The 24,161-nt window shown below is 39.7% G+C and overlaps 1 protein-coding gene across 2 annotated transcripts in view; it reads right to left on the bottom strand.

Annotated features, from left to right (window-relative positions):
- Positions 1-24,161, bottom strand: part of SYNPO2 (synaptopodin 2) — a 79,403-nt gene that overhangs the window by 6,044 nt on the left and 49,198 nt on the right. The window contains exons 2-5 of one of the 2 annotated variants that reach the window (XM_085057777.1): positions 21,190-21,341; positions 16,144-16,934; positions 10,826-13,008; positions 4,567-6,210 (exon numbers count right to left, since the gene is read on the bottom strand). In XM_085057777.1, coding sequence (XP_084913903.1) covers positions 6,160-6,210; positions 10,826-13,008; positions 16,144-16,934; positions 21,190-21,341 — 3,177 coding nt within the window. In that variant the 3' untranslated portion in view covers positions 4,567-6,159. Of the gene's footprint in view, positions 1-4,566; positions 6,211-10,825; positions 13,009-16,143; positions 16,935-21,189; positions 21,342-24,161 lie in introns of those variants that run through there. The other variant, XM_085057776.1, reaches the window with a different exon arrangement.

Genomic DNA, 24,161 nt, shown 5'->3' with positions numbered 1-24,161 from the left:
AGTTTGGTGGTTCTCAGTCCAAATCTCTTTTTAAAACTGTAGTGACACACAGAGGTTATGTCATGAGGGTTTTGACTAGTTTCACAACTAATGCTTTATGCCAGGACTGTCCTTTCACCTCCTATGATCAGCTATTTCTAGTTTGCATTTCCACAGAGGAAACTCTCCAACATTGTTAGTCCTACCCACACACACACTTATTTTAGAAATTATTCAGATAACCTGAACCCCAAGAAATTAAGCGGTAATTAAGAAAATAAAGCATTTGAGAAGATAAGGTTGTAGAGAGGGATGAAGAAGTTGTTCAAACAGGTCCACCTCATTAGTATACCTGTGTTAGCTCTTATCAGGCGGGTTCTAGAACGTTTTCTATGCTGAGTAGACAGAAAAATTCCCCCTTATTTAATGGAAATCCCAGTTCAAAGCCATGTGAGTACTTTGTACAATTTCAGAGATGCAGAGGAAACTGAGATTATTGAAACAAGTGTTAGATAAAATATCTGGCTTTTCAAGACAGGCAGATGAAAATACTGTTTAGTCTGTCATGTTCAGACTAAAGCTCCAGGGTTCATCAAGTTATAGAGGTATCTTTTTGGCGTAACCATTAGTGATAGAGCAGGAACTAATTTTCTTTGACAGAGTTTAATCAGAGAATGATGAGTTATTACATGTATTTCACCATTTTTTTACCATAATGAGTCATTCTACTTTATTATTTAGGTAGAAGTCCAGGTCTGGGCTTCCCTTTCCCACCTGATATCTTGTCTTTAGAAAAAGTTCTGGAAATAGGTTGGGGTTTAACTTTCAAATTCCAAACTGTCAAATTGCACATTTGTTCCCTCTAGATTTAGTAAAGTGAGGATAACATCTGCTTCCATGAAGAAGGGACTGAACGATGTGTGGGTTTAACTAACATTTATCTTCTTGGATTGTAAGAGGACATAACCTGTGAGGGCAAATAGCATTCCAGATGATTTACCTGGAAGGCTGAAGTATTTGGGAAGAACCTTTTCCATTCCATAAGAGTTGAAGGAATTTGAGGGAAAAGTTAAGAGAGATTCCCACTTACTAACACACTACTTTGGTGTTCAGCCCCCTCAAGCTAACAATTACAGACTTTGAGATTAAGGCAACTTCTAGTCACTGGAATTCATCATTCATTTGCTGGACAGCGGCAGCCAGACATGCTGATACTTTCAAATATTTTCTCTTTATCTTTAAATCTTGGAGATACATCTTTAGACAAGCATGTACTAGAAAGAATGCACAAACCTCAGATCATAAGTGACACAGTGGAAAATATGAAGTACAAGTAGAGAATAATTACTCCACCCTCTGTCCCCTTAAGCTACATGAAGATGATAAAAAGACCTTCACCTCAGAAATCAAGGGAGAAGAGAGAGAAAAGTGAAATGCTACCAGAATTATTACTTTATCACATACAGTATTCCTGTAATCTTGTTGTAAACATTGAAGTATTACGCAGCAAAACAAACCAGGACCCTCTTCACTGGTTCATTTGTTCTTTTTCAATTCCTGGATGTTTTCAGAGGGAAAGATCTTTCCTACAACAGTTATTGAAGGGAAAGTGATTTCTAGATGTGAAGAAGAGGAAAGGCTGTTCAGAGCTGTCCACTGAAATCACGGAATCCTGAACACCGCCGAGTGGCTCAGGTGTCTGTGCAAACAGATTAAACTGTTTAGGTTAGGTTTCAATTAACACTGATTTTAAAAATGCAAACTAGTTATAAACAGCTCACTGAAGCAATCATTTATTGCACTACAAGCATCTTTGATAGTTATGTGTATTAATATAAACTAAAATCAATATAACATTACTTCCAAAAGTAACTGTTTCCAGATATAAGTGAATGTAAAAGCAGTATTTATAAAAGGGGTGTGCATGTATAAATCTAGTTAATGTAAGATGGATGCATGTGACTGTCTACCTGCGACTTAATAATAATCAATAGTCTGGAAAAATGGGTTATTTGGAACTTACAGCTATCAATTTTCTTGTTAATTACGAAAAGCTGAAAGACAAAAATAACAATACTTATGTTTATAAAATAGTGCAAATTTTAAAGGCAGGAGATGGAAGGGTATTTTTCCTTTTCCGGACCAAATGAGAATGCAGAATACTACTTAATGAAATGATTTCCCAGCAGCTGATTTTCTGTCTCAGGTGGCACATCTCCTTTGTAAGTGAAAACCGTTTGTGTGTGTGTGTGTGTGTGTGTGTACATGCCCCAGCTGCCTTTTTACCAGTCAAGGAGACCAAAGTAAGCTGGACTCTGAATAGCCCAGTGAAACTCTCTCCAACTTATACTCCTGCCTGATTAAGTCACTTGAAAAAATTGGACCTTGGTGTCCAAGTCATTAAAGCAGTTTTATTTTTATCTTTTCATTATAGTCCTGGTCCTTAATCCAATATCAAAGCATGCTAAAATCTGAGTTAACAATACTGCCTGGATACTGTTTACACAGAAAGGGGACAAAGGGGGAGGAAGCAGATAAACCTATTGTTTTATCTCAAAACGTGACTCTGTCTTTATAAAAAGCCCAGAGGGCTACATTTCTCCTTTGGCTTCCTATGGGCTTGCAAAGGCCACTACAGTTAGAGATCAAACCGCTGAGAAAATGGTAGGACAAAATAAGTAATACTCAATTTTTATGCCTTTCAATTATTTCCTTTTTTACATTTTTTTAAACATCAAAGAAGCACTTCAACTTTTTAAACTGAACTGAGTATAGAAGGGAGACATATTGTTAATAGTATTACAGGGCTTTTTTTTATCCCAAACCATTTACAATTTAAACTTTATGTAATGAAAAAATAATTTGTCTCTGAAATGCTGCCAGCTCTGCAGTAAATGCTACAGCTATTTTACAATATGAGTACCAGAAGTTTTAAAATAAAATGGAAAAAAAATCACATTAGCCTTACAGTAGGTTAAAATGGGAATGCAGAAATTTGGCTAATGGGTGGGGAGGCAGGGAATCTTGCCTGTCTAACAACTAAAACCTTGTCAGTAGCTGTACTGAGACTAGGAATAGATTAGAATCACATAGTTCAGGCCTGATCCTGACTTCTTCAAAGCTGTCTTGTCAAGGCTTGCTTCTGAAAATTTATAGGGAATTATAGGACTGGAACCCAATTTATTCTCAATTCAAATTGTTTCTAAATGTGATATTATTTCAGGTGAGAACAATCTTGTTTTCATTATTTGTATACAAACTAATGAAACAGTTACTGTCAACTGTACTTCAGTTTTGTGACAAATTTTGCTTTTCATAATCATTTAATCTTTATCCATACCCAATTATCAAAATACAGTACATTTATTCCTATAGAAAGCAAATGCCTGAAACCTTTGGCCATAGGCATCTTGGATTTCCCTGGAATAGACAGTTTATTTCTTGTAAGGAAGAATATTTGCTGCCACCTTCTGGATTTATATTGCACAGTTATGAGTGCAAAGTTGCCTCTATTTTCTGACCTTTCTACCTTGAGAAGTGGTACCACTCCCTGCTTTAGAACTGGGTTGAGACAAATCTTTGTGTCTGAAGTGTCTCATACTTCAGTGCAAACATCCCTATGCACATTCACCCAGAGAGACTTATGGAGGCTTAATAGGAGCACCACGACTTTACAGCCTGTTCCAGCCCCATACCCTGTGAGGCAGGAAGGTTTTATTCATTCCTACAAGTATCTGGTAGTTCAAGCCCTGCTGGGGGACCCTGTTACAGTGTGCTCCATGATAGTATTCCAAGGTTTAGTTTGGGTCTTAAAAAGCTACCTTGAAGCAATGCTAGTGAAATTGTAAGGTCAGCTATTCCAAAGCTCTGAAATGCAAGCACCATTGCCCAGTGCTAATGCATTTTGGTTAAATTTCAGGATTTCTGCCCCATACAGTGCCATTTCAGGGCTTCATTTAGGAAATATTAGGATTTTCTAATACAAGAGTATATTGTGAAAAAGGTGCTTTTACAGGTTGGAATTCATAGCTGGTCACTGATGATTGATTCCCTTTCTGGAATTGATTCCCTTTCTGGAATTGATTCCCTTTCTGGAATGGAGACTGTCATCTGTTAACACTCATAGAGTGATGTAAAGGATCACATTCTTTGACAGAGTAACTGGTGCATGTGCTGCTGGACTCTGAAAGTGCCTTGAAGTGCCTCAAACTGGAAACCCAAGACTGCAGAGTGTCCTGGTGTCAGTGCCACTCAATTCATGCATTATTTAGTAATTTGTAGAATGCAACAATGTAAAGATGAACTCTGCCTTCTGAATTACTTGGGTGCTAACAGCAAAAATGTGTAAAAAAATAATTCTATATGAACAGCACTTTTTGAAGAGTGTGCATGGAGTAAGGAATGGTGCTGGGCATGGAATGATGTCCAAACAAAGCAGCAAAGAGCTGTTTGTCAGGTGGGCATCCCTGTCTGGAGTCCTACAACAAAAATAGCAAATGTGATGTGATTATAAATGTTCTGACCACACAAACACCCAAGGAGGTTGGATTAAGCTTACACTGGCAACAAGAATTCCAAGTGCCTCACTTTGCAATTCAAACGGTAGTGTTTAATATTGTTTTTCTCATATTTCTAAATACACAGTGTCAGGTGCTTGCATCAGTACTACTTCAGTACTCTAGGAAGAAAACCAAGTGTACACAGATGCGAGATATTTTGCTTTTCTTTGCAGTGTAGTGCCATGTACCAACAACAACCTGCACAGTGAGGCTGTGAGAACTAGCATTCTCACAAATCAAAGGAAAAAATCACTAGCAGTTATTTATGGGGGTTTTGGGAAAAAAATCATCTTTCTTTTTTGAAATAATCTTTCTATTTTGAAATTATTTGTCCGTAGGTTTTTACTGTGTGGAAACTTTTGCTTCTAGTATAAATATGCTGAATTCTTTGCTTCTCAGTCTGTTAAAACTCACACCAAAATTGAGTGTTGTGCTCTGTGTCATCCTTTGTACTCCAACATGTGCTCCTGTGATTGGGAATGTATTTTACTTCTGTAATGTTTTTCCTTTTCTTCTGTTTGTTGTACGTTTCTTGTAACCATTTCGATGTGCTGTTTGACATCTAGATGGAAACATCAAGAGAAACACTCCATCTGTCCAACAGTTCAGTCTTGACACCTATTTAGAAATTACCTGGTTATTTTCATAGCATCTTTTAATTGCTTGGAGTTATGAGGGGAGTCTCTGGTTTAAGATTTCTGTCTTAAAAGCATACAAAAGAATCAGGATTCTTGTTTGAAAATGCTGTTTTTACATTAATTCCCCACACAGGAAACCATCCAGATAGCCAATCTAAATTCAGTAAGTTATTTATCTCTTAGCTGACTTTTCTCAGCCTAAGGAAGTGTGCAGTTATTATACTGCCACAGATGTTTGGACAGGTTTCACATGCACTACAATTAAAAAGTTTGTCAAGATCATTACAAGCAACAATGGATTTTTCCTTTAAATGCTGTAGAGGGTAACTGGGAACTTGATCAGCACAGTCTTTGCCTGCCCTATATAAGGAAGAAAATATCAAACCCATAGGAATACTGTCATACAGGCTGTCTTAGTTTGTAAAGGAAGAATTCAAGTCTGCATCTGTAGAGATCATTTCAACATAGAGCTTCAGGATTTTTCCTACTTTTTAAATCATTTGATTCAATGAAGCACCTGAAGTGCTTCCTTTAGTTAGCAACCAACCTGAAAACCACTTGCCAAACAAAACTCTTGGGTAATTCCAACTCCTCCTTTATGTAATCACAAGCAAAAGTAATGTCTACTGTAAAATAAGACCAGTTTTGTTCATGGGTGCTGTGAAGTCGTGATGGTGGCATCCAAGTGTGCCATGAAATTACCAGGCTCACATATTCTCCCAAGAGATCTACAATCAGTGAGTTCATTCAGAGCTCCTGAATCCACAGGTTTTTGAAGATCTTGTCAAGTTCCTTCTTTGTGTAGTGTTTCCATTTCAAGCTGAGCAGAGTCATTATAAAATACCATTATGCCAAGCTGTGTAATTAAGATTTGGCACTTGCCGTGCCAAACCACCAAAGCAATCAGTGGAATCCCAGGTGTTTGACTTCAGGTAAAGAAAGTTGCATCATGTAAAAAGGCAAGACTGGAAGAGTGAATCTTTTTAGAACCAAAGAGTTTGGAATTTTAAAGCTAGCAGATCTGGGAAAGGATCCTGGAAAAAAGAGGGGAAAAAGATTTTGCAAAGTGTTAGTTGTGTAATTTCCCTGATATTCCCCTGCCTCACAATGTACAGAGCACTCCCTGCTCCAGAACAGCTGGAGCACCAGTACACGATGGTTGGGCTGGTCCTTTGCTGAGGTCTCATCCTGGATACTTGATAAGCAATGCTCCTCCCAGATCACATTATCTGGTGTGAAGTTCTCTTTATAATCTTTTATAAGCTTATAATCTTTTATCAGAGTTCATCCAAAAAATTCAGCAAAAGTCTGGAAATAGTCAGCTGTCTCTATATGCAGAATAGGTGAACTCCTCTTGCTGATTGTTCTTTTACCTTCAGTACTTTAAAATGCTCTGACAGGTATTTTATCCTGTGTAGTCACTGGTTTTTTTGTGGAGTTTTCTGCCCACAGCTCACCTCCCTCTAATCCCAGTAGCCTTTTCTCTCAAAATTTCTGCTCAGCCACTCAGAACTAATTTTTCTATCTGAACCACACACAAGCTCCACACTTCCACAACTTTTTTGAGCCTACTGATTCCTCAGCCTCTTAGTATGTCTTTACTTCAAAGACAAATTTCTGTGAATTCTGAACTTTCAATTTACAATTTACATTTAAAACAACACTCTGCGAAAAAGAAAACAAATTCATCGCCACACGATTGCTGTGGTGACAGAAAAATGTGTCACTGCAGTTTTTAGGGCTGATTTTGTCTTAAATGTCTCATGTAAAATAAAATTGGATATGCAAAATAAAATTAAACTAGGTATATAAAATTAGGGCCAGTGCAAGAAGACTTCAGATAAAAATTAATTGAAACTTTCTGAAGGCTGTTCTGAAACTGGTATTTGCTTTCTCTCAAAGTGAATTGTTACTGTTACTGGAAGAGAAGTGGGCATTGCATGCTGCAAACCTTGACGTGAGTGTATTATAAAGTTCCATGCCATCTGCCAGGTGCTTTTGGATCCAAGCAGTTTAATGTCACTGCATGTTGTCACATATCTTAAGACACTGTAAAACTGTTTCTTCCTTAAAAAAGAAGAAAGCAAAAGAATGAGGCTTACTTGTAGGAGATGAAAATGTTTACTCTGTAAAAGCTTCTACAGAAAAATTTCATTGAAATGTCTTTCTGGTTGTTTCATATTATATTATTTTTTGGTGAGCAGGAACATGATGAGAGTGGTTACCTTAGAGAAAGGGGCAGAAGTTAAGCAGTTCTTTGTTCAAGCACTAAATCTTGTATTTTATTTTAGTAGTAGAATTTCAACTTTTTGTCTGAAAGCCACTCATCTCCAAAACAAAAGTTTTCAATTCAGTTTTATAGCAAAATATTTATAACTGAATCATTGATTGAAGATGTATAAACCCTTGAGTGAGATAACCGTCTTTATGAAGTCTGTCTAGCATGTGAGATCAAAACTGGTGCAGTATAATACTGTATAATACAGTCTGTGCTGTAATTAAATGCATTAAAATAGTCATAATATATTTAAATTCCTCTTTTAATGTGAACATACTGACTTATTGTTATTAGAGATGTCTTAAAATTCACTGTTAAATATGCGTCCGTAGTGAACATGACAATTGCATCTTGGCAGCCTTGTCATATTATATAAAATAATTCTAATAGCTTTTTCAGAAAACCATTTACAAAAGCTCACTGCCCTTTCAAAGTGGAATTTCAGATGGCTCCTCTACACAAACCACTCCTTTCCATGACATTTCAGCTATGTTTGACATTATCTTTAGCTTTTCATCTGGTCCTGTAGCAATGAACAGCTCAGCTTTCCTCTAAATATCTGCTTCACAAGAGACTACATCTTGGATAAACCTGTTATTTTAGATAGACCAGTCTTCTGAAATATTAATAAGTATTAAAGACTTACCTGATTAGTAAAAGGAGCCTTGAAGCTGAGTTGGATCTAAGCCCCATGTGTGTAGAATGATATGTATATAAGAAATTGAATTCAGAGTTGGGTTTCGAATGGGATTTTCAAAAGATCTGAATTGTGTTAAGAACACTAATGTCATTGGGGCTTTTGCTTTTAAGGCTTACTGGTGCTTTAAAAATCCTTTTGTCATTGTTCTAGGCCATATGAAATACTTGTATTTGAGTCCAAATGTGATAAAAATTCCAATTTTCAACAAAGATGCACTTTCTAAGCTCCTGTGTCTTGTAGCCGCAGGCATCAGTATCAACCCTTGTCGTGGAAGGACAAAGCTGCTGTAAATCTCATTAAGGAAATATCCTTTTGGTGGTGAGGTGAACAAGCACAGAAGTGTGATTATAATTTACAGATGTGCTTTACAGGAGGAGACTAAGCAAAAACATGGAAAGCAATACGAGGCCGATTGGATTTATGTGTCTCTCACAGCGCTACTTACCTTTGGTGGGGTATCTTAATTCCAAGTACTTACTGGTGTCTTAAAGTCTACCTAAAATAGTGTGTGCAGATTGAACTTGGAAAGAGGGGAGGAAAGGGAAGGGGAAAGGGGAGATGAAGGGGAGGGAGGAGATTTCATATTAACAGGATAGCATAGGAAGTAGACATCCCAAAAAATATACTGGCAGTCTGGACATGGAAGTGAAACAAAAAAATAGCAAAGAAAAAAGTCTCAAACAGGCAGAGAGGAAAGGGACAAGTTTAATGATAGAAGAAAAATACAGATATTGACAGTGGAGAACAGGTAGAAGGGAGATCTCCAAAGGACTAAAATATTGCTACTTTCTATTTCTCCATAAATGCAGTATAAATATTTCTTGACTTTTCCAATTTTTTCCCCCTGAATTTCCTATCATTTTGCTGAATTTTAAGGGAGAAATGGACCCCTTGGTCATTTTCTTCTAATTCAGTCAGTATACCAATCTAAAATTTAAAGGGGAGAGAAGAATTTTGGAGGTCCAAAATTCAGAGGAGTGTTTTTTATTGGCTTGATTAGAGTTTTATATCAGCCTGCTTTCTGCACATGCAAACAAATGCATTCTTCTCAGCTTTTATTGCAGTTTGAGTTACCATGTTGGGACCAAACTACGGAGATTTTGTTCATACTTAGGAATGTTTTCTTCATCAAGATAGATAGTTCTACAAACCCTACTATGATATAAAAGGTCCATAATCTGGTCTGTAACTAGCTGAATGATAGTTTAAATAAATATATCAACAGGTTCTGCCACCTTTATTCACAGGGTGATGATTTAATCCTTAGCTTCACTCTTGGGATGGATTTTGATACCCTTACTTTTGAGAAACAGCGCCTTGTTTCAGCCCTAGCACCAATGATGCTGATGAAAGCCATGCTAAACTACTCAAACATAGCCTCTTGATTTCAGCAAGGCTCTGTAGTCACTGCAGGATAATACAGTACATTTCAAGTCCACAGAGTCTTAAGAATTTTCCACAGTAGCAGTATTTCAATCCTCAGTCCCCAAAACAACAAGTAAAAGATTTAAATATAAGACCAGAGTAAAAAGATTTAAAGTGGGAGGAAGCACTGTTGAGGCCCAAGCGAAAATAATGAAGTATGTGAAAGAAACCAGTAGGAAGACGTGGTCATAATCATGATTTACTGTTAATTTCTGTGGCACAGAGTGCTCTGGGAGCAAGAATCACTATAGGTGATTCAAGCACTCAACACTATAGGTAGCCCTCCAGTTCTCAGTCACTGTGCTTTCAGAGCGAACTGGTGCATTACATTGCAGCTGCAGCTCACCTCTATGACTGCTCAATAAGTTTGAATTACAGGCTTCTTTCATACTTGCTGGGTTCAAGGCAAACTCTGGCTAAAAATATGCCTGCACCTGGGATGTGAAATTTCCCCAAAATGGGAAATTTTAACCTTTTGTCCAGCTATCTTTCCACCTCTTTTTAGTCTTCATAACACTCCAGCATCTCTTATAGCACATTCTCTGTGAAATCACGGAGGCAATTCATGATTTTGGATCACAGCTGATCCACAAGCTAAGCCCCTGGCTGATCAATCAGATTCCTGTGGAAAGACCTTTGAGCCAGGACAGATTCTGAGTGAATTCCATGGTGCTCTGTGCAGGCCAAAGGTCTAGCCAGTTGTGTTCTGCTAGTGATCAGTCAGAGTCTAATACTGTATCTATTTTATGCTATGTTAATAATATATATTACTATTAGTTAGTAAGGCACTTCTTAAAAAAAAAAAAAAACAACAAAGTCCCCAAATCCCTAGGTAATAAGAGCACAGCTGGAAACAGGGACAGAAAGAAAGCTGTTCTCTATTAATCTGACATATCAGGAATATTGCTTACTGCTTCTGTTGTTGCAGTCCTAAAGCAAAAACCTAGTGTCCTGCTCACTTCATGCAATGGTACCTCTTCATTTCAGGATGTCATGTCTATAAAGCACCTGATAAAATGCATAAATGAGCTAAAATCTTTCTCGATTTTGATTCCTTTAAAAAGTTAAAATATTTTGGACCCAAATTTGAGGTGACACATCTGACATTCTTAAGTAGGCTAAGGAATACCACTGGCACACGGTATTCTGTGTGACAGGTGACCACTGCAAACCAGTGACTGCAAGCAAAATGGACACTAAGTTTCAGCTACCAGGTTTACTCTTGAATAACCGATGGCTTCCACACCTGTGCAGTGACGCCAGCTTTCTTGGCTGAAAATTTTGGCCTCGGAGCAGTAAACAAAGAGGATGTGGTGCTTTCTGGCTTAGAAAACGCAGAGTAGCCTGTGGGTGAATAAGATTCATTTCCTGGGAGAGAGGCATTTGACGGGAACAAGGGTTGGGAACCGTAGGCTGGCACAGAGTACACTGAAGAAGGCCGGGCCCTTGTAGGAGAGCCAGCGCCAGATGGAAAGTAGGAAGGTAAAGGCAGTGTTTGCTTTGAAGTGGACAATTTTGATGTCTGCTTCATGGCAAGGCTTTCCTTAGGAGGTTGGAAAGTAAATAAAGATGGATCGAGTTGATAAGGTTGATGTTTCATAATATCCAAAGCATTGAGATTTTTCTTAGGTTTTCTTTTTGTGTTTTTGGTAGCAGCAGCCTTAGAGGAAGGCTTGGTAGCAGCAGGAGGGTAAGATGGGCAGTGGATGGGATTATAAGCAACAGGTGGAGGTGCTCGGACATTAGGTGAGTATTTCCAAGAAGCTGGTAAAGACGGAGTTGGAGACGAGGCTCGTGCCATGTTTGCCTGCACAGTCTCTGAATCCACCACATACTTCTCCATTCGGGAATGCCTCCTGGCAAACAGCTGTGCTCCTTTCCCACTCATAGCCGGTGGCATCTCGAAGGGAGGCTTTGTTTCTCCAGCACTTGGGGTGACTGGTGTTGACTTGGGGGCAAGGTTGGGACTTGCCAGGCTGGCCTGAGGCCCTTTGAAAGGACCAGCAAGGTTGAGAGTGCTTGGGGGATGGATGGGGGAATCAGGATACTGTGGAGATTTGGGTGGTGCAGGATACGCTGCCTGAGGTGAGGCTGGTGCTGGGAAAGAAGGAGGCTTGTTAGAGGCTGCAGCTGAAGGTGACCAGACGGGTGAAACTGTAGTACCAGCAGAAGGAGATACCTTGAGTGAAGGCTTTGGAGCAACAGGAGGAGGGGCCTTTTGTTTAGGTGCTTGAGTCTGCATGAAATTGCAAGCTTCTGCTCCCAAACTGAGGTAGTCTTCTTCAGGTCCTGACTCAAAACCAGCTCCCGTACCTTTTTTGCCCTCTGCATTGTGTACTAGGGACAACAGGGCAGGATTAGGACTTACTTTGGGTGCATCTTTGAAATTGAACATAGGTTTGGAAGTGCTTCTTCTCTTTGCCTCTTGCAGTATCCCAGTTCTTTTGGCTGGCACGGCAATCCTTTCATCCCTGGATGCTATGTGTTCTGTGGGCTCAGTGGCTGCCCATGTGGCTGGGGCAACCTTGCTGGCCGCAGGAGCTAAGACAGGTCTGTAGAAAGCCTCAGCTGGTGGGCTGACAGAGGAGTAAGGAGGTGGTGCTGCTGCATCTGAAAGGGGACTGGTGACATTTCTTACAGGTGAAAATGGTACAGCTGCTCGGTTTTGAACCCCAGAAGGAAAGGGTTTCACTGTTTTATTCAAAGACTTTACTTTTTGAGCTCCAGGAGACTGAAAAGAGAGGTTTGTGCCAGGTGCTAATCCAAAGCCATTTTGTTGTACCATTTTGCTGTGATTCTGGCTCATGTCTGTGTAGCTTTTGCTCACACAGGTCTGTTGTCTTGACATTTCCTCCTCTTTTGATAGATAGGCTGAAGAGCTCACTTGCTGGAAGTTCTCTGTCATGGTAGTTTCCCTGCGCTCCTCTGTCTGCACTGTGCTTGCCTTCATCTCCTCTTGCTCCGCTGTAATCTGATCCATCCTCTGCCGTCTCTTGGCAAACATGAGGGCCCCTTTCCCTGTGCTGTCTGCGAGGGTCTGCATCTCCTCTCCACTTTTTGTCTTCTTTTCCACCTCTAGCAGACCACTGTCCCAGTCAAATGTCACAATTTTACTGTCCTTGTCAATGTCAGAGAAAAAATCTTCATCTATTTCCGACTCGCTTGTTGCAAGCAAACTCACCTCGAAAGCGTTTTCCTTGTCTCCCTCTTCACCTTCACCCTCTTCACCCTCGTCTTCGTCACGTTCTAACTCCCCAGTCCCGTAGCTGACTAAAGTGTACTTCCTCGCTCTTTGGCGGCGCTTCTTGAACATCAACACCCCCTTGGAATTGGGATTGGGAGCTGCCGTCAGCAGCAGTGCAATACTTTTACATTTAGATTTGGCTTCTTTCACCTGTTTCTCTGACAGGCTCTCACTTCGTCGGAGCCCTGTGGAAAGAATCAAAGTGCACATTTAATTTCAAGCAGGCTGCAAAATTATAAGGATAATAACAAGTGCATTTTCCTATACTGAAATTTATCCACTCCCCCCTTTCCCCATATTAAAACATTTCTTTTGTATGGAAAGTTCATTATACTCCAGTTTTTCTCACAGTATTAGCTGTGTTATATATTCCATACCCAGCATTCCTTAGAGACACAACCATGCCAGTTCAAAGGCTTAATCACTTTCTTTAGGACTCTCTTAGTTCAGCAGGAATATTACACATGTTTTTATTTCTAGCATTCTTAATTTTTATTCCCAGCACCAACAGGCAGGTGATATTTTCTCATTTACCCAGTTTCTGGTCTGGTATTTTGCAAGTATTTGACCACAGTTCTTAGGCTTACAGCAGCCATTCCCAGCCAGCCAGATCCATGACTGCTTAATATGTGAAAATGAAACTCAGATGAAACTGAGTATATTCTCTCTGACAGTGGTAACAGCTTCTGCCATTTATGGGTTTATTTTACCCCTATAAATTTTGAAGTTGCTAAAAGTCATGTTGCTACTATGTGTTAGCTATTTAAGAGCAAGTGTACATCCAAAAAAGCATACACAGAAAATATTAGCATTAACTTTCAGCCTTTTGGAAGATGTGGCAGTTTGGCCATGGTATTCAATGCAAGCAGATTTCAGTCTTTTAACAAGCATTACTTGCCTGAAATATAATCCAAAATTCTGTAAGATACAACAGCTATGGAATATTTATTTTGGAAATGTGCCAAGAGTGAATACACATTTAAGAACAAAATCAAGGACACTCAACTAACTTCTGAAGAGTATTCACTAGCATATACTGATGACACATATTTCTTAAAGCATAAACTGCTGGTTTCCATCAGGTAATATGGAAGAGAAACAGATGCAGCTGCAAAGCTGATGGATGCACTGGACATCAGAGTGACTGCTTCCTTGTAATGGGACCTGGAGCATGTGTCTCATGGGGCAACTCTAGTCAGGTGGTGTCCCTGTTGCTTTCCCTTCCTTGTACTCTACCACTGAATTTCATGAATGATAGCCTCAATAGCTTCTCCCTTCGAAAAAAACTGGAATGTAAAGTTATTCTTGACTAAATCAGTAGTCTCTTCCACTTGATTTCTCATGGAAAAACATATCTCTGAAGTAAGAAAATAGAACAGTAAATTATTTAATGTCTTTCACTAGCATAAATAAAAAAACTTACTAAAGAAAGCCATGCCATGTGTTTTCTAGTCATGATCCTTTTAGCCATGTCAGTAGATGCAGTCTGACACTTCTCCCATTAAAGACAATTGGAGTTTTACCATTATGCCCGATGACAGCACAACTGGACCAATAGTTCTCACAAGAACATGGCACCCCAACCAGGAATTTGTAATATTTTATTGTTGGAGAGACAGCCCACAAAATCCTTGGCTCAGTCCTGTGAGAATCCAATTCCTTACAATAGCCACTGAAGGTATTTTCCAAATCTGTGGGCTTTAGTGTTAGAGTGCTACCTGTTCAGGTAGATATTATCTGATTATTATTTACTGAGAAAATTTCTGCTAAAGAGCTCGAGCACCTACAATAAAAGTGCTTTTTCAGTTTAGACCTAACTGCTGCATTGTAACTTCTATTTTTGCAGAAAACATGCATAGTATTTGCTGCACACAGAGCATTCCCTATGCTTGGCAATTTGTTTTAATGTGTAGATAGGATTTTAATAATAATAATAATAAATATTAAATAATATTAATTAATAATACAAAAAATTTATATATTAAATCAGTGGTTCCTAAGGTTAATGACCTGCCAGTGATTTAGAAGAGACTGAGATTTTCACAGTTAACATGGAAAAAAGGACAGAACCTGTGTTCTAGTTGAAAGAAGAGTTTAAAATGTAAAAACGTAGTTCACTCTTTGTACTTTTGCCTTTTCAGACAGGCACTGCAAATAATTCTCTTAGAAATGCAGGCACAGTCCCACAGTTGGTTCTGAGTTTGCAGCCAAAATGTGAAGCATGTGCACTTTTCTTTTATACTTCATTTAATATGCCCAAAATATGTGGATTGCATACAGACACTTAGGCATAAGTAACTCCCTAATCCCCTTGCCAATGAGACACAAATGGTTATCATGCTAAAAATATGCTTCCACAGGAATTAGCAGTGGGTTAGCAGAGGAGTTCCAACGCTGCATATGAAATAGTTTGTTGCTACAGTATCTCACTGCACACATTCAAGCACCTTTGACATACTGCTACTAAATCCCCAGACAGGATTCTTTACATTGCTGGGAAGGAGCAAGCAACCAATAGAAAGGTCCCAGAGGAATAAAATAACAAAGAAATAAATAGATTAATTAATAAATAATACATGTCTACACCCAGTTAATCAATATTGGCTCCAGTGGCAAGTTTGCTTCCACATAAACTTCTTGGACACATTTTGAAGCTGACCTCTGGGTTTGAGAGTCAGGAGAAATAACATGTTCACTTTACAGTCTAGAGAAGGCTGACAAAACCAAAAGGATCATGTAACAGTTGTACACATGCTAGTGTCTGTCAAAATCTCTTCTGCAGGCAACATCAAGCTTTGCTGCTAGCCTTTTTTATTAACTTTTCAAAGCAGTGGCATGGCTTTGGTTTTAGATGATGCGAATGACAATGCAAAGCTTTTGCTGTAAAAGGAGAAATCCACAGGATTCACTTAGACATGTGCAAACAACTTGCTCTTTTTGTTAATATTCTAGAAATTGCCTCTTAATATGTGTTAGAAGACCAGTAGTGTTCAGCTCTTTCTGGAGATGTATTTTTAGTTGGACAAAGTCATGAGTTAATTTCAAAATGGAAGTCTACTAAGCAAAGTTATTCAGCACAGTTAAGGCATGGATACACTCTTGGCTCATCACCAGGAGCATTGTATTACCCTGAAAAAATACATGAAGCAAGAACAGAAACATCATTTAAAAGAATACAAGAGAGGGAAAGTTAGAAAACTACAGAAAAAAAACTCTAATCATTTTTTTATCTAATGCATTCTAAATCCTAAAATTATATTTAAAGCTACAAAAAAAAGCTACCCTCAGGCAGTGCAAATGATTAGATGGGACATACTCACTCGCGTGCCTTGCCCTGTGCTTGTGAGGTCTGTGTTCCTTTTCCGAATGCTTGCTGTCTTCTCCCTGCTCTGTGGCTTCTGATGAGATTGCAAAGGAGAGGAGGGAAGGAGGTGCTTCTGACTGCCCTCCTTCTACTTGAGAATCAACACACCCCCTTTCAAATGGAGACCTGGGCTCTTCCTTCTCCCTGTCTGAGCAGTCTAGGATCACCTCCACCCTGGGGATAGATGGAGCTCCACCTTGGATCCTCTTGACCTCTTTGCTGCCAGAAAACTGGACTACTTTGTTTGACCACTGGATGTTGCCCTGTTTCACACCCAGGGGAACTGCGATGAGGGGGCTGGTCCCGTCCTGCGGTGCACTGGGTCCTCTGCCTGAAGGGAGGCATTTTTCTGCCCCCAAGAGAGTCACAGCAGGAGCACTGGTGGCCTTGTGGGCGTCATTTGAGAGGGACAACTGCATCTCAACTGTAGCACCTGGCCTTTCTTCTGTCGTCCCTCTGAAAGCAGCCTCGTCTGTCACGACCACTTTGGGGGTGCCTATCACTTTAGAAATAATTCTTTGGCTTTGTGTGGTCACTTGTTTTGTTTCAGAAAAGTGTGTGTTGCTTTCTTCTGCTCCATGTTGAGTCCCACTGTAAATCTCTGTGATGCATAAATCTCCATGGGGTATCTCTTGCGCTGTGTTCATTTGCAGTGTGGTGTTCTCCCTATAGTCCTCATTTTTTACGTTCTCATGCTTCCCATTTTCTCTTTCAGCACTCAAGGTTTCATTTATTCCACTGGAGGATCTGCACATACATAAACCATTCAAGAAATTAAGCTGCTGTAAGTACAGCCATTGTAAATAGTGTTACAAAAGCAATTTCTATATAGTATTTCCCCACCCCAGTTAGTTGTGGTACCTTCTAGCATGTCCATTTAAATAGAAGAACTTTCCCAGAATGCAGAAGTCTTAAATAGAAGCATCTTTGCATCTTTCAAAATTCCTCAACTTAACAGTTCAGTAAGAGGGAAATTACACGACAGTGGTAGAACTGTGACCCCACTACTATCCTGAAATGTGGAATCACTTCATTGTTAACATCAGTGTGCTTTCACAGACATATTTCTGTTGTAGGATTTTAAGACAAATGCTGCTGAGACTTTAGGGACAATACTTCTTCACATTTCACTTGTCTGTGAGAAAATTAACTTTGCATGACACCAGAGGAGTGGTTAATTTGTGGTTCTGTGGCCACTACTGCAACTGTTTTAGGCACTGTCCTTACATGTGGTTCCTGTCCCAAATCATTTGCTCTCTAAGGAACAGAGAAGTACTGGATAAGGATCAGAAGGAGGGACATGAAAACTTGAAATACAGTTCAAAGAATTCCTGTGAGGATCATCATCCTTATGTAACATGGATTAATTAAAATATTCTGGGCCTATTCCAGTGATCTAACATAAAAGGGTAGTGAACCTATACAATATTTCCTAGTTACTTAAAAATATATTCTTTCTAACTGGAAAATGTTATTTTCACTTGTGAAACCTACAGAATATCTCAGTGTAGCTCCTTTTTCTAAACTATTAAGTCTCCTGGCCCAGTTAGGCAGTTTTACTGGTGTTAGGACACCTGGTGTACTCTTTAGGTCCTTCTTTCTGTACTCTGGACCATACTGCCTACTATTAACTTGAGAAGAAACCTTCTCTGTACAGCAAGACTGCAGGATGTTATTAAGAGTTTCTATTTGCTAGAAGGTAGCAAAGCACTTTTTCAAATGAGGGAAGTGGTAGGTGTCCTCAGTAAAGTATTAGTATCAGGTACTTTGGAGATTTTTGAAACCAAAAGCTGTCCTGGCTATTCTGAAACTTTGGAACCCCCTAGAAATAAAGGTCGGAAGAAGCAGCAGAAGAAATAAATCTGTCAGTGCACTGAAGAAACTTCAATATCACTTGCCTTTTAAGCATGCAGCTTACTGCAGTCTGGGTCTGCCTCAAATAGCACAAAATGTGTCACAGCCATTTCACCACACATGGGGCTTCATAAAGGTCAGACAGATTTTAATTTAGGGACCTCCTTGTGAGTGCTGCTGGATCCCATCGTGTGATGCTATTTGGATGATCAATTGTACTGCTCTCAGGCACACATAAATTACAGAGATCTGTAAACATTTCCTTGTAAGATATGGACTGGATGCTGGGCCAGCTACATGTTAGCCTTTATTGGTAGCTGAGTGATTTTGTGTATGTGTGGGAGAGAAAGATTTCCACCTTAAAAGGCCCTTGTTACTTATGGATATACTTCTCTATATAGACATAAATGTCTATCCTCTTTCAAAAGGCAGAATAGTGGGTATGATTTCTTTTTTGTCATTTCAGATGCTGTTTTGTCAATTTTTTTTTTTTTAATGTTTCAGGCCTTTCCAGCTCACTGCAGGAACAGCAGCCCTGGTGTAATTCCAGGAAGGAAGCAGAACTCATGGAGTCAGCACGGCAGGGTTTGTCACAGGCTGTTTTACTCCCTACACGGTGCATTTCATGTCAGCATGCGCTGAGCACACTCCCTTCTTCTCGCTAGAAATGTTCTCTCCAGACTCAGCAGTAGCCCAGGAGCTGCTAACAGTGATGTGAGCAGGGCAGGCTGGCGTTTCAGTGTCTGCCCCCTCTCTCCATGTTTCCCGGATACATCTGCTCAGCGTTTGCCGGGAAGGTCAGCGAGATGCTCCCCCACATGGCATCTGGGAGTGCCCGCCCTGCAGGGTGTCGCTTTCCTCTCATCCTGTAAACCGAGCATTTTCTGGGCACTGCCGCTGGTCAGTAGCTCACTGTGGCTTACAGGGCGTTGGGAAAACTTTTGGTAGACAGCAAAGGCCAAGCAGCTTTTTAAAAACTACTTTTAAAGCCCCATTTTCCTCCCGAAATTTGTAAGAGCAGAATTAGGTCAACCATTAATGCCTGTGAAAATCATACCCTTCACGCAAAAAGTTCAGGAACATCCAGGAGCTTTCCAGTGAAAAATATCCTTCTCTGCTAATAAAATATACTTAGATGTAAAGACCACCAGTGAAATACCACTTTAATTATTCTTTCCTCATGATTTCCAGCATTTTAGTGAGGAGGCTGCTAACAAGTGACTACTGAGGAGTGGAAGGATTTGCTTCTCATTGTTCTCAAAGGATGCTAAGACACTTTCTGAAAAATCCTTCCGGGGGTAATGCTGTGACAAACTGTGAGGGACTCCCACAAATGAGGTGGGAGTGGAAGAGAAATGTTTCAGCCTGTTCTCCCATACCTGGAAAGATATTGATAACGGGATCTGGGATTTGGGAGAAATGAGCTGATGAGAAGAAATTTGAAGGTTCTCACAGTGAATTTCTTTAGAACATTTTAGTTGCTTTCAGAGTGTTGAGCAACTGCACTTTTCTTAAAATTTCTAACAGACATGGTTTCATTCCATGAAAGACTGAATTATGTGGTCCAAACACTCTGTTTTGGTTCTGATTTTCAGGACATGCCTTGCTGTTCACCATACATTCAAGCAGGGGCAATGAAGAGTCCCTTTAAGCTGCACCATCCTGCAGCCTTCAGATGACTGAAATATCAGTTATAGAACAGCAACAGGCAGGAGTCAAAGTATGTGGAGCTATTTCCATTGCTGAAAAGAGGACAGGTGGTAAGCCATGAATATCATTCTTATAAGTGCAGTTCCAATAGCCACATTATGAATTAAAAACAGAAGAATGCAGCTATCACATGAGGAACACTCAGCTGGTACTCTGCTGAACCAGGAGCAAGGGCTGTGCACTCTGGGGAAGGTAAGCTCTAATCCTCAGCTACCATTTTCCCCCTGATCTTGTCACATTGATCCATGATTCAGCCCCACAAAACATGTACAGACAGGCCATGCAAAATGTCTGTTATAAATGAAATGAGCACTCCTTGAGAGCATCTAGTTTTGAAGGCAGATTGTCACTTTGACCTACTAAGCACTTGACGAAAGCTCCTTTGTGCAGGTTGCAGGAACCATAAAGAATTTCACATGCTCTGTAGACATCCCTGGTAATCAGAGACAGGTGTCTGTTTTCAGCCTTTCCAGGGACACTGCTCTGTTAGCTGTCATGATGAATCCTGATCCTTCCCTGGTCCTGCCTGCAACAGGGAGCTGCAGTAACTGTGGGGGAAGCCTTAAGTCCCTTACAAGGAGTGTGGGAGTTACAATTCTTTTCTTCCTGTTCTTAGCCCCACTGAAGGCAATTCAGGGTTCATCCTATCTAAATTCACAGACTGGGGAGAATGTGCTTTACTGTAAGTGGTTCTGGACCCAAGGTGGTAAATATTGCACTGATGGCAATTGCAGAGTAGGCATTGGAATAGACTGATGTTCAGTGAGCAGCACTGCTGGCCTGCTTGCAAGTTTGCATGAAGCTTTTCTACTCTAAGAAACTCAAAGCATTTTCAAAGAAAACTGAAATTCACTTTCACTATTTTACAAAGACAGAAACTGAGACTGGGAGAGCTGTGACTTCCCCCACCTCATCTAGTGAGGTGATAACAGCTACAGAAATAGAATTCGTGACTTCCAGACCCTCTCCTTCTCTCTAACACATTTTACCACCCAAGAAGACCACGTGCCATGTCATCATCAAGGCAAATCTATGTAACACAGTTTCTCCATCTATACAGTCTTTGTTTTTTGTAAGCCTCACTTCCATATCTATGGGGAATAACAACACTTCACTGCTTCAGAGGGGTGGAGAGAATAATTCAACTCAGGGCTCTGCAGTATGCATATATGGTAGTGGACAGCTTGCAAGTGTTAATACTTACATTTGGAGACTGTACTATTAGTTCCGTGCCTGACCGCTGCTGTTCAAATTATATACATTAATTCCTCCAGCTCAAATACTCCTTCTTCCCTCCCTTTTCCATCCCAGCAGAGTTCCAGACATTAAAAACAGGACTATCAGGACCTCCCAGTATAAGTCTGCAATATGAGTGTGTTCAAAGCATTTTCCAGGTGATTCACTGAATTGCACCAGAGCATCCCGAGCATTCCTGTACCTCTTGATAAGCATCTGCAGGACATCAGTCAGGCTTTCCATCAGAACGATGACTTCAGCATAGGTTAGGTCTCCACAAGGCTTGCCATTGATAGACACCACCTCATCCCCCTCACATAGTCCAGCCTTAGCCGCTTTGCTTTTGCTGCGAATCTACGACGAGTCAAAAACAAATTCCAAATTGCACAATTAGTATTTCTTTGAAAACAGCAGTAACCATGTCCTCAGCATCCTTCTGTCTGTGCAAAACGATCAGTAGCATTGATCATAAACAAATTCATGGTAATACAACTTAATAGCTTGTCTCAGTTGAGGTTAATACTGTTCTGGCCAATGATAATACAAAACTTTCTGCTTTAATGATCTTGTGAGCTAGATGTCAAACAGGCTGGAATAACTTTTTTTAAACTGGAAGACATAGAAGTTTGGGACAGACAACAGTCAATTGATCACACTATAGCAGAAATGCAAAAAAACCCCTTATTAGTTTCGCTGAACATAAAGACTACTAAGAGCTGAAATCTGCACTGAGATTGTAAAAGAAGTACGTATAAATTCAGGCCTCTCTGGGCAAAATATCAATATCTACATGCAGGTCACTTTTTCCTTAGATGCCCAACTGTAGTTTTAGTCTCCAAACTATAAACATCTGCATCCCTGGAGATCCTAAATCCATGTTTAGTCAAGTGAGTAAGTGCCCTGATTTATTAAAGTTAAAGCACGCCTGTTACGGTCTAACTTTCCCTGTTAAGTTCTCATTCAAGAATCCTCTGCAGCTCAGTTTTTGGTGTTTCTCTTCTTTTTCCACTGGCAGCGTGTTATAACTTATCACAGTCTTTGTATAACAAAACCTAGACTGCTCTAACACCACCCAAGGTATGCCATACAGTTGACTGCTATTTTTAAAGTACATATTTGGCAAAGAGTGTGTTATATTAACCAGGATGTTTGCAGGAGTCTATTTTAGATGACACATACACATAAAAGGGCTGGTCTTGGGCTCTTTGATTTCAATTTTCTACCTGTTGGTGTGAGTACTTTGGCCTTGTACAATATTCGGTTGGTGATTCAATGTATTATTGTTAATTCTCAAAACATTTTCTTGAAAATTTTTAAAGAAGTAGCATTTCTGCCACAGTCACAGTAGCAGAGTCAGTCCCTACTGACTCTAGGGAAGTTCCTTCTGATATATTCCAGATTTAAGGATGGAACTGCTCCACCGACTCATGGAATTGTCCCAAATATTCTGTTAAGCGACTGGGCTGGTACCTAAGAAGCATTTCAGAAAGGGAGTTCCTTGCAGTCAGGATGATATATGGCACAAAGTGTAAGACCGCTCATTTTTCTGTGGCAGGGCTATCTTATATATCTCTGCTGTTTCAATTTACACATTCCCATATGTCATATTATGGGTCTTGGAGCACTGAAGGAACAGAAGCCTGGTGCATACTGAAGCCAGTTTCTACCTTGCAGAGTGAACATTTACAAATATGGAGTGGTATGCTGTTCTGTTTATCTCCCGTTGGACAAGAGCATAAACATCCTTGTGCCTTGGGAAGAAATGACAATTTAGACAGTGTTTAGAAGGTTTTGCATCATATATGAGCTAGGATTTGGGTTGAGGTTTAGTTACTGTCTTTTTTTAAATAGGAGGGTATGCTATTAAAATTTTACAAGGCATCCTAGGCCTGAATGTAAATATTTGAATGAATGGCCTGAATGTAGAAGCCATGAAGAATTTTGAGTGAATGTTTTTCAGAAAATCTATAAACACCCACAGGAACTCTGAAATAGTATAATTTCATAGCTAGATTGTGAAGAAAACTTGTTTCTGTTTATTTATTTAGTGTTTGAGAGACTCCTTGGTATCATTCAAAAAGGAAAAAACAGACAAGAGGATTGATTTTCCTTTCAAAATTCTTAAAAGGGTCTCTCAGTCCATTTTTCTGCCTTGTCAATTTTTGAGAGATCACAATTCTGAGATATTTGGAGCTTCATACAAAACACTCAGCCTCCCAAATTTGAACCATGTCTCCATAAAATCACCTCAGTATTAACCTTTATTTTTCTTTTTTATTTGGTGATTCTGCTGGGGTAATAAAAAAGAAGAGAGAGCACCCAGAACAAAATGGGCAAGGGCTGATTGTGTGGAAAATTATAGCAGGTTGCTATGATAGAATATCCCATCATCATTTGTATTATTTTAGCCTCAGCATAACACCAGCTTACTCAACAATATGTGGACTGCTTTGCCAGGCAAGCTGTAATTGTTTCTGGCTTTATTTGTCTTCACTGTAAACTCACAAAAATGAAGAAATAATTTACTCATGTAAACCAAAACTGTTCAGATTTCTGGGAAAAATAAGAAAATAAGTAAATAATAAACAAAAAAGACCCACCCAGAACAACAACGACGACAACAAAATTCCAAGAAGATTTGTGGAAAGAAAGATCTTCCTGATAAAATATGTGTTCAGTGGACAGTTTTCTCTCAAAGGAGGTTTTGGCAATTAGCCTTTGAAGAGCCCACTGGGAAACAACAGCTGCCTTTGTCAGCAGAAATACTTAGTCACACACGGGACAGTAAGAAAGCTTTACCCAGTTCTTGGGAACTTAAATCAAGGCATATTTGGTTGTAAAGCAGAAGAGATTCTTACAAAACCACTTGTATGAAGTGATAGCTCTTGCCTCATAGTGCAGCCCTGGCTTTCACAGGTACTTGTTTCTCCTAGGCACTTGGAGTTTTCCTTAGGAAGAAAAAGTGGGTTTTCCCATAACATTTTTGAGTAGGATGTCACTACAAGAAAAATATGTTTGTAAATATTTTCTTACTTTTGTAATGTCTGCAATACCAGTGTAACATAGCAAACCTGAGCTGGTGCTGTTAGTGCTGAATCTGTCAAGACACCAACAGCAATGGGCACCTTGAAGCACTCCACTCCATTTTCCCCTGGTGCTGCCTGTATTGCTTTC

The sequence above is a fragment of the Lichenostomus cassidix genome, chromosome 4, assembly GCF_008360975.1.
Source record: "Lichenostomus cassidix isolate B80296 chromosome 4, HeHo_3.0, whole genome shotgun sequence".
In the NCBI taxonomy this organism is placed as follows: Eukaryota; Metazoa; Chordata; class Aves; order Passeriformes; family Meliphagidae; genus Lichenostomus; species Lichenostomus cassidix.
The sequence above is the reverse complement of the archived record's forward strand: the minus strand, read 5'-3'. Positions and strand labels throughout refer to the sequence as shown.